Source organism: Musa acuminata, chromosome BXJ2-7 (genome assembly GCF_036884655.1).
Source record: "Musa acuminata AAA Group cultivar baxijiao chromosome BXJ2-7, Cavendish_Baxijiao_AAA, whole genome shotgun sequence".
Lineage (NCBI taxonomy): Eukaryota > Viridiplantae > Streptophyta > Magnoliopsida > Zingiberales > Musaceae > Musa > Musa acuminata.
In genome coordinates, this window is record NC_088344.1 from 4,589,003 (window position 1) to 4,599,564 (window position 10,562).

At 43.1% G+C, this 10,562-nt stretch overlaps 2 protein-coding genes across 3 annotated transcripts; both read left to right on the top strand.

Moving 5' to 3' along the window:
* Window positions 1-229: 229 nt before the first annotated feature.
* Window positions 230-5,298, top strand: LOC103990499 (protein NSP-INTERACTING KINASE 1-like). 2 transcript variants are annotated; one of them, XM_065116324.1, is made up of 12 exons: window positions 230-441; window positions 610-955; window positions 1,038-1,192; window positions 1,318-1,389; window positions 1,484-1,627; window positions 1,727-1,798; window positions 1,885-1,944; window positions 2,336-2,433; window positions 3,448-3,597; window positions 3,716-4,057; window positions 4,257-4,636; window positions 4,747-5,298. In XM_065116324.1, exons 3-12 carry the CDS (start codon window positions 1,071-1,073, stop codon window positions 5,062-5,064), a joined length of 1,758 nt encoding a protein of 585 aa, XP_064972396.1. In that variant the 5' UTR covers window positions 230-441; window positions 610-955; window positions 1,038-1,070; the 3' UTR covers window positions 5,065-5,298. The 2 variants fall into 2 exon arrangements, with proteins under 2 accessions (XP_064972396.1, XP_009407942.2); XM_009409667.3 differs by having other exon boundaries at window positions 1,060-1,192.
* A 4,571-nt stretch (window positions 5,299-9,869) lies between these two features.
* LOC135618031 (protein SOB FIVE-LIKE 4-like) lies at window positions 9,870-10,352 on the top strand. Its single transcript, XM_065118931.1, has one exon. The coding sequence runs from the start codon at window positions 9,870-9,872 to the stop codon at window positions 10,350-10,352; it is 483 nt and encodes a 160-aa protein (XP_064975003.1).
* Window positions 10,353-10,562: the final 210 nt, after the last annotated feature.

Here is a 10,562-nt window from a genome sequence, read left to right on the forward strand (position 1 = left end):
AGGATGAGGATGATGGCATAACCCAGTCTTACAAGTTTCAGCTCCCCTGTACTATCATGCTCCCTTTCGTGCAGATTAAGCAGAGATTTAGAAGCTTCCTATATAGTTTTCAGATGCCAATGGTTCATCATCTTTCTTACTCCATGCCATTTCTGTGCCTGCTACTGTGGAATTTATCTCCTCTCATCATCAAATTGTGCCGAACGCACTTCCCAAGCATGTGATCCATCTGACACACCACCAAGTTCCATTGTCTTTTCCCAGAGTGAGACGTTGTTCCATTAACATGCATACTTTTCTCTCTCTATATTGACTCCTTGAACCATTTCCTTATTGCAAACCATGAAATTAGACCATAAGATGTGGTGATGTATGTGTTGTCAGATTTTGCTCAAGAGCAGGTACAATTTGGATTGATCATAGTTTAAGATCCTGGAGCAGGTATAATTTAGATTGATGATGTTACTATTGTGATATGCTTTTTAGATACAGATATTATTTGCACCTAGACGTAGTGAGGGAGAATCTAGCTTTTGGTCTTTGTACATGTCATGCATATTCCCTGTGATGGTGAAAGACTCGGCTGTGATCCGCTTTTCCATTGAACAGGACACCTTTATCTGTCAAAACCAAGTGGCAGGCATGGTTATGCTCCCCTCTTCCTTCAAGCTTTCACCCCTCTTTCCATTCTATCGAGGTCATGGCTCTCGACCTTACAGGTCTGAGAGAAGGCTGCCCATTGCCCTGAGCTTGAGCTAGCATTCAGAAGTGAGCAGAAGAGGAAGGCCATCGGTGAGTTCGTCCCCTCACTCTCTTAAGCTGAGCCACTGGGTGCTCTTTTGGTACAGTTCAATGAGAGCAAAGAAGTGCAGCACCTTGGTCTTTTGGTCGGCCTTCTTCTTTTTCTGGGCTGCTGGAACAGCTCTGCTCTCCCCGAAAGGTGTCAACTTTGAAGGTACTGCGTGTGTATTCTACCCCTCTTGGTTCCGATTCTTCTCTTCTTCCTGCCTCCAGTGGGAGTGACCCATCTGAATCAGTTATGTTGTCATCCTGTTTCAGTGCAAGCTTTAATGGGTATAAAGGCCTCTCTCATGGATCCTCACAGTGTTCTTGAGAATTGGGACCAGGACTCTGTTGATCCATGCAGCTGGACTATGGTGACATGCTCACCTGAGAACTTGGTCGTTGGCCTGTAAGTCCCCCACCACAAGTCCATTGATTCTCTCTCTCAGTGGCAAGCAAAGCATGCGTACTTGTTTGAATTGTGTTCTCTTTCAGACTGTAGAACTAATTTTGGTCTATCAACACTTGTGGCAGAGCAACTCCAAGCCAGAATCTATCTGGTACACTTTCTCCAAGCATAGGGAACTTGACAAACCTTAAAATTCTGTGAGTTATATAAATTATTGGTGCTTTAATTCAAGAACATTTTTCTCCTTTCCCTCTTGCTTGTGACCCTGAGTGATTGGGATTGTTTCTGTAGGTTCCTGCAGAACAATAACATGTCTGGCCCCATACCACCAGAAATTGGGAAGCTCTCCAAGCTTCAAACAATTGATCTGTCCAACAATTATTTTTCTGGTGAAATCCCTGACTCACTGGGCAATCTGAACAATCTTCAGTACATGTGAGCAGGGGTGTGAAAACAAGACTATTTTCAGGTTCTATGGCCTTGAAGTACTGTTTACTGACCGGTAATTTCTTTATCTGTTTGAGCTGAGAACAGGAGGCTTAATAACAACAGCCTTTCTGGAGCATTTCCTGAATCTTTGGCCGATCTTCCACAACTTGCTTTTCTGTAAGTTTGTTCATATGATCTTTCCAGGTTCTTTCTCTAGTTCATTGTTTGTGACTTATGTGGCTGCTGTGGTTTTCATGCTTCAGGGACTTGTCTTACAATAATCTGAGTGGCACTATACCTAAGATTCCGGCAAGAACGTTCAAGTGAGACATTCAATTTTCAGCTGCACCTCTGCACTAAGAACTCCCTTTTTCTTTCATAGGCACTGCCAACTTTTCTCCATTGCCGTTTAGGATTTTCGCAACCTGATTTATCATCAATGTCGGTGTTGTTCATCGGATCCTAAATGTGCTACATCAAAAGCATTAGTATTAAGCATAAATTATTTAAAGTGGCAATTCAAACAGCGGCTGAAGTATTTTCTTTTTAGATTCTTTTGTTTTTACAATCATTAAAGTTTTAGATAATGGAATTCAGATGCAAATTATCGTCAATTTACCTCTGCTAGGCTTAAAGAGTTATTAAATTCAGCAGTTTGTGCTCTATTTTTTTTGCAGTTTCTTGGCTTAACTAGCTCTTTTCACGTTTCTGCAGCATTGTCGGAAATCCTTTACTTTGTCCATCAGCTTCGGAGCAAAAATGCTATGGAATGATGCCTATGCCAATGTCCTTCAACATTAACAATTCTCAGAGTATTATTTTATCTGCAAATTTATAGTTTAAAGTTAATTGACTTGTCTTATTACTCCCAATTATTTCTGCGGCCGCATGGGTCAGGATTTGAACGCTAAATTCCATATGACCATGGTGATATGTGCAATCTATTGCAATGGACTGTTATCATAATTTTCAGATGGAAAAAAGAGTTTGTCTCATTTATTAAGTTATAACAATTGCCCGTTCATCTAAAAGCTTAAGCTTATGGGGTAATAAGTCACCCCAACGGGAATTTAACATGGCTGGTGCACTAGAGATTATAGGACAGCGGTCTTCTGTTCCGGTTGCCAATTCCGTACAGGTTTTCCTTGTTCTAATTTCATATCAATTAGACCTTGCCATTAATCTATCAGGAAAGGACTTTGGAGACTGGTTAACCTCATCATTCTTTCAAAATTCTGCATCTTTATACTGAGGTAGAGTTGAAGTAAGAGACGGAGGACTGCCACCACGGCCTTGCTAACTGTGTAATTCTTTTGATGGTTCCCGATACTAAATGATCATTTGCGTTCTTTGTAGTCCAGTAGCTAGATGCTAATTTTTTTAATCTCCTAGCACCCATCTATGCCAATATAATGTCAATGAGATCAAAAATAAACTATATAGCTACATTTTTGTATTCGCAGTTCCGGACTGTTGTTGTGTGCGCAGAAGCTGGTATCTCATTGCCTAAAAAATAATTTGATAAGATCTGTGAGATGATTTTTTTTTAATATTTTCATTCCTAAATTTTCCATATGAGTGTTATGCATAATGGCTCTCTGTTGTTACTATAAAACAATTTGTTTGGTGTTAGAACATGTCAGAATGACAAGATGTGCGCCGTTTTAATCTTTTATGCACTAAGCTGATCGATTATTTCTAAGCTTCATTCACCATTTGAGAATTTCAACCACTCCCCTCCCCACCCTCTTTTGAATTCATTGACTGATTTTGACTTTATGAATCCTCCTTGTTCTGTTGCTGATCGTAATTATTTTTCTCTCAAGATTCTCCAACCCCGATGTGGTCCAAAAGTCACAAACTGATTCTTGTATTTGGATCTACCTTTGGGAGCATCTGTTTGGTTAGTCTTGGCTTTGGACTTCTCCTCTGGTGGAAGCAAATGCGCGACCAACATATCTTCTTCGATGTCAATGGTAAATTGATCCCTTCTCCAGCTTCAAATCAGAGAATTTGAGCACAGTCTCATTGATCTCTTGCTTTCCTCCAAAATAAGTCAGTAGTCTCTTGTAGTAACAATCATACTGTTTTCAGACCAACACCACGAAGAAGTCAGCCTTGGCAATTTAAAGAGGTTTCAGTTCAGAGAGCTTCAGATTGCTACAAATAACTTCAGCAGCAAAAACATACTAGGACATGGTGGCTTTGGAAATGTGTACAGGGGCCAGCTGCAAGATGGAACCTTGGTAGCCATCAAAAGGCTGAAGGATGGAAATGCTGCAGGCGGTGAGATGCAATTCAAAACTGAAGTTGAAATGATAAGCTTGGCAGTGCACCGAAACCTCCTTAGATTGCTGGGGTTTTGCATGACTGCTACGGAGAGGCTTCTCATCTATCCATACATGTCAAATGGAAGTGTTGCCTCCCGACTCAAAGGTAAGTCCTAGTTTAAGCTTCCTACTTTTAGGACATGAACTCATCCATGGAAGTACAAAAGATATGCCTCCACTTGCTGATTGATATATGTTATGTTTGACCAAAACAACTACTGTAATTGTTGATTTGCGGATGTCATGCTTTATCTTTGATACACAACAGAAGCTTGTTCTTTTCTTCCTTGCTGTCTGTCGTGCAGCGAAACCAACATTAGATTGGAGTACCAGAAAACGAATAGCTTTGGGAGCTGCAAGGGGGCTTCTCTACCTGCACGAGCAATGCGACCCCAAGATCATCCACAGGGATGTAAAAGCTGCCAATATACTGCTCGACGACTACTGTGAGGCTGTCGTCGGAGACTTTGGACTAGCAAAGCTCCTAGATCACAGGGATTCACATGTCACTACAGCTGTGCGTGGAACTGTGGGACATATAGCTCCAGAGTATCTATCGACAGGCCAGTCTTCCGAGAAAACAGATGTATTTGGTTTTGGAATCCTCCTCCTTGAACTGATCACTGGTCTGAGAGCTGTAGAATTCGGGAAGGCAGCAAACCAGAAAGGTGCCATTCTCGACTGGGTAAGGATGATACATGTCCACTGACACGTCCCTTTACCCCAGAATCACGTTCCAAAGGCATCAAAGCTTATAATTTTTGTCATTTGCTGATGCCAATTTTTCGGTGCCAGGTTAGAAAGATTCACCAAGAGAAGAGCCTGGACATGCTGGTGGACAGGGACCTAAAGAACAACTATGATCGGGTTGAGGTGGAAGAGATCATCCAGGTGGTGATCTTGTGCACCCAGTACCTTCCAGGCCACCGGCCCAAAATGTCTGAGGTGGTTCGCATGCTCGAAGGTGATGGCCTTGCAGAGAGATGGGAGGCCTCTCGGAGGATCGAAGCTCACAAGCTAAAGGTGCCTGAGATCTTCTCCGAACAGTACTCCGACATCACGGACGACTCCTCATTGCTGATCGATGCAATAGAGCTTTCGGGACCAAGGTGACTGATGATGATGATGATGATCGAAACAAGCATAATTAGCATGTTATATGAGGAGCTTGTACAGATAGTATCAGAGTGTTTGGTTGAATTAAATGTTTTTGAGTGTTAAGAATGATTTAGGGAGTTGTCTGCTATTGTAGGGAAATAGATGGAGCTCTTACCATGTGCTGTGACAGGTTCATATTCAACAGATGATATAATTCAGTCATAAGATTGTAAATTGCAGTTCTCTTGAGTGATCAATCTGACACTTCTCTTCCTTACTGTAACTTTCTTTTTAGGCTGATACAAAGTCTGAAACATCAATTCTGTATAGTTTCTTTGATAGAGTATTATGAACAGAGTACTTTACTTCAAAGTGCAATTAAACCAACACAAATCTACAAGGGAACACTGTCTTCTCTATCTATCATCTCCCTTTCTCTTTCTGTGGCTATTTTGTATCATAAGGGAGATGTTGATGATGAACAGAAATATGCCAATGAAAAAAGAAAGAGAACATGATGTCAGGAGAAAGGAATGCTATGCCAATTGGAAGGATAAATAACTAAAACAATGTTGCCACAAGACAGCAAAATACTGTTGCCAATGCAACATCTCTTGCCATCACAAATGCCACATTAATATTTTGAGTGACAGGAAGAACAGAACAAAGGGACATGGATGAACATATGGCACAACTCACCATTCCTAATTATTTGCTTAGCACTGAGCATCTGATGCATCATAGGAACGAGTGGCCCATCCAATCATCAACCCATCTCTCTCATAGCTTCATGATGAGATGCCTTAGCCATTTCATTTAAAAAGCCTTGGGAACATATCCTCAAACTTGGGGTGAATATGTTCCATCTCTCTGCACTGCCGGTTTGATTTGTTTTGTTTGGCAGATCGATTTATTCTCATTCTAATTATGTAGTCAGTGCAAAGGAAACAATGAAAACAGGTTCTCCCACAGTTCTCCATCGGTGTCTCTGCCCACTAGCTTTCTAAAGTAGAAAGATACTCCACCTTTCTTCGATTGCTGGGAGGCGCGCGGCGCACTGGAGGCGTTCGGTGGGCTCGGTGATTTCCATGTGCTGGCATGAAGAAGACGGTAGAAATGGAGCTCCACATTGGCTGTTGGTGTGCATTGTTCCTTATACTTTCTTGGTTTTTGGGGTGCACAGCATTTGACATCATGGCTTCCACCATGCAAATCTTAACATCAACTGTGGTTCTCTCTCTCTCTCTCTCTCTCTCTCTCTCTCTCTCTCTCTCTCTCTCTCTCTGTGTGTGTGCATCTGTTGATGCTTTACAGAGCATGCATCATAACATCAATTCAAGTCTCCTACTCCAATTTTCCTTCTTTATGTTCAGCATCGGCTTCAAATCTTTGACTTTGGTTGTTGGATGTGGTGGCTCAAAGATGTTAAGTGGGGTTGGTGACGATGTTTCCAGGATGCGGCAACAAGAGGATGTTCTCAGGTTGCCTGTGGTATCATTTGGCTTGGGTGCACGAACATACAAAAATTGCTTTTGTCCTTGTTTGTCCAAGGAACAGGAGGCATGCATTCTTCTGGAGGCAGTCTTCATGGGTTACACTGTGTTCTTGGAAGTGATCATGTGGAAAAGGTTGTACGCGGAAGCATCGACTGCAGGCAGTGGATTCCACCGAGGAGCTGATTGAGATGCATGATAATGGAGGGGGAAAGTCATAATCTCTTTGACACTCGAGCAAAAGATGATGGCGGAGAAAGTTTCTCTTTCCTGTCCATAATACACAATCCCTTTGTCATCAGCCACCCGAAAAATGAAAGAAAAAGATTCAGAAAGCAATTACTTTGTAGATCTCTTGTCGTATTAAGATGATTACAAGAACAGAAACATGGAAAATCGATTCTAAGTCTTTTCCTATGTCGCATAGAATCTAAACAAAACCAAGTGGAAACTTCCACCAAATCATAGCCTGAGTGACCCACCGGACCAGGTCAGAAAGGATGCTTCCTTGCTTTGGATTGCATCTACCGCCACTATGTTCTCGGTTATAAATGCCCAACGCAACGAAGCTTAAGAACACGGCAAAGGAAGAAAGGAGGTGAAGAAGAAGAAGAAGAGGAGAAGGAGAAATGAGGCCTGGAAGCTCATCGAGTTCGACCGGATCCAACATATGGCGCACTCCACTTCCTTATCTCTTTGGAGGGTTAGGAGCCATGATGATCCTTATAGCAGTAGCTCTTGTGGTGCTTGCGTGCTCCCACCGGAAGTCCGCCGGCGACCGGGATTCGGCGGCGGCGTCGAGCCTGCCTGAGAAGGTCTTGGTTGCTCCTCTGGACATGGAGCCAAGATTCGTGGTCATCATGGCTGGAGAGAGCACACCTTCCTTCATAGCGAAGCCGAACTCTCTCTGCCAAGAACCATGACACTGCAATCTCCTGCTCCTTTTGTTCCCTCTTTCTATCTTTTCCTTTCCCTTCGCGGCAGATGTAAACTTGAGTTAGACTCTTAAGGTGTGATAACTCAGAGAGAGTCTCTTTGTCTGTTCTCTGACAAAAGTACTTTGGCAAGGAATGCCATGAAGCTTTATTCTCTGATCTAAATTGGCTTCCAGGAAGCTTTAAGCTTTTGCATGAAGTCTCTTCCTTGCAGATCATTACTGGTTTAGATTACATGTCTCGCATCAACTCTCCAACATACATATATCAATAGATATGACTACTCCTTTAAGGAATTTGGATGAAGGTGATGATAAAGATGAAACTTCAAGAAATGTGATGGGTGATGAGATTGGAATTACCATCTTCAGAATTGCTTGTGGCTAAGACACATACTTTACCACCAATCCTAATTGTTGTCTAATCTGTAAGAAAAGGCTACAGATTTATGCTCAACCTACAGAAACCGAATCAAGTTTTCTCTTTTATGTTGGTATCAGATATTGAGTCTTTCCAAAGAAAAAGTGTTTTTACTGAGGTGATCTTGGCCAAGAACATCAATCTCCATAAGATACAACCAGAATCTTGTGTGCTTGTCACTTCACATATAAGATTACTTTTGATTGTTCTATCCGTACGTAAACCTTACTTTTTTGATTGTTCTATCCGTACGTAAACCTTGTTCAAGAACAGTAGGGTTATCGAGCAGATGCAGAAGCTGATGTGCAGAACCACCAGGGTTGCCTTCTTTCTCCGAGATCATTATAGTGTCAGATGAAATGCGTGCATGCATGCACTGCTGGTTATGGCCGTGGCCTTATGGGTCGTTGGAAGTGACGGCTCGTGGGCGTTAACGCCATGGCCCCATGCTTCCACTGTGTTGCAGCAGCGACGGGGACGACTGCCCATAGTTTTGTCTGCGGTGGGCTTGGAACAGGAAGCATCCCGGCAGCTTCAATTATATCCACATCTATTGATCAGTGGGGAGCATGATGATCACCTCCATTAGCTTCCTTTGGATCTCCTTTTTCTTCCCTCTTTGCCAGTGCCCCCACTAGTTTAAGCCTCCTCCTCCATCCACACCACAACGAAGAATGTGTCTTGTTTCTATCCTTGACTTGGATGCAGTAGACCCACTGGAGAATTATTTGGATCATATAGAATTAGGACATCGTCTTCATTAGGATTTCCTTTTAGTGTGAAGATCCAGTAGTGCCCATCCGTTCTGATGTATGTTTCCAACCAAAAAGGGCATGATTAACATGTCTTACGAGAGACGAAGAGATGTCATTCTGCAGGAGGAAGAAGAGGACAGCTTCAACTGTAGCTCATGTCAGAGACAAGTCAGATACTGTGATCTCACAAGTTTTGGATGAGATGAATAGTGAAAAAGATTCCATGTGGAAGTGATGCAATGTGTAGCACTGACCTGCCATTCCTACTCATCAAAAGCTTTTCTTTGCAGTGCAGTCAGAAGGAAAGAAAGAGGAAAAAACCAACATTCTTGTGTTCATGTGTAGGTAAACTAATGAACCATCCCATGTTCTCTCTCTCTTCTCTCTCTCTCTCACATACACACACACACACAGAGACTGCAATGATCAAGAGTCACATGCTCCAAAACATTTAGCAGAAAAGAAATAATACTGACAGTGAGCTGCCTAACTTGAGCATGATAGGGTAATTAGTATCAAGTAGCCAGAGAGTGAGCTTTCGGCCAATGGTCCACCTTTCTCAGACAACCCATTGGGAGGGTACCCCAGTTTCAGGGGGCATGTCACACCTACAGTAACTTTGACATGTGTTCTTCTGCTTCCGAGTCTATCCAAGTATGTTCACTAGCTCAGTTGTGTCGACAACAAGTAGTAGAACCCATAAACTATTAGGGTTTTGGCATACCTAACTCAATCAACATGAACAATAGCAGACTGCTCATGCTGACGTCGCATCCATAATCCCTCTCTCTCTCTGCATTGTTCGCCACATTGTCTTTGTTTTTCCACAAAAGCTAGGAAGACAAGCAGATGTGAGGTCTGATGCAAGAGACCTTTTTGACGATCACACCTTCACAAACCTAATGCAATCCCTGAATTCCATATGGGATGCATTAAACAAAGGCAAGCGTGAGAAGCAATGCTGGTGAGCATTGGCTGCCTGTCTGAGAGTATGATAAGCGAGGCAGAAAGAGCTGACGACAGATGTAACTTTACATGCTTCTGTGCATTCATCTCTTCTGCTTCTGCTGTGCTGTGTGATGGCTGATTTGTCTCTTTCTGTAAAGCTGTTCTTCTACTGATAAAACTGTCGGATGATTCAAAGATGAGTTCGGTCTTCAGGTATTCGATGAAGCTGGTTTTGAGTGAGCTTTCTCTTTCCCTGCCTATATAAGAAGATGGAGCCATCCACTGTTGGTGTCTTCTCTTCCTCTTCTGTAGTCGTAGTCATGAATACTTCCCAACTCACCGGAGATGACGCAGAAGAACTTAGCAGCTGCGATTCTGGGTGGACCAAGTATCTTTCTTCGCCTACGCATCATGATGGCGGCGACGACGACGACGACGATGATGATAGCGAGGTGGAGTTCACTGGCGGGGATGATGATGATGATGATGATGAGCACAAAGGTTACGATAGCGAGGACAGTGACGATGACTCCATGGCCTCTGATGCTTCCACCGGATTCATCGGCAGCGGCGTGGATGGTTCCAAGTGCAACGACGTCGGTGACAACGTGGACGGAAATGGGAAGGAGGGTCATGCCCAGTGTTCTTCTTCCTACTCCCACGAGGAATTCTACGAGGTGGAGGAGGCGAGAAGCAAACAGGCGTGCGATCCTCGCAGCAACTCGGAAGCGAGGAAGAACAGATTCAAATGACAAATGTTGTTTGCAGACCTTATGCTCACCGTAGGAAATGATATCTATCCATGTGTTGTTTTAGGAACCATCGATGTTGCTTTATGATTCGTGCACCTGTTTTATAGGACATCTGCGAAATTTCCCGGCTCAAATCTGACCAGGATTGGGCCCGTGGCCCAACTTGACCCAACCTATTAGTCCGCTTTGTAACCGCAAACCCGGCCCAAT

Coding starts and splice junctions, on each gene's coding strand:
- LOC103990499 (XM_009409667.3), top strand. CDS start 853: ATGAGAGCAAAGAAGTGCAGCACCTTGGTCTTTTGGTCGGCCTTCTTC. Junction 956..1,059: donor GAAAGGTGTCAACTTTGAAG/GTACTGCGTGTG, acceptor ATCCTGTTTCAG/TGCAAGCTTTAATGGGTATA. Junction 1,193..1,317: donor GAGAACTTGGTCGTTGGCCT/GTAAGTCCCCCA, acceptor CACTTGTGGCAG/AGCAACTCCAAGCCAGAATC.
- LOC135618031 (XM_065118931.1), top strand. CDS start 9,870: ATGGAGCCATCCACTGTTGGTGTCTTCTCTTCCTCTTCTGTAGTCGTA.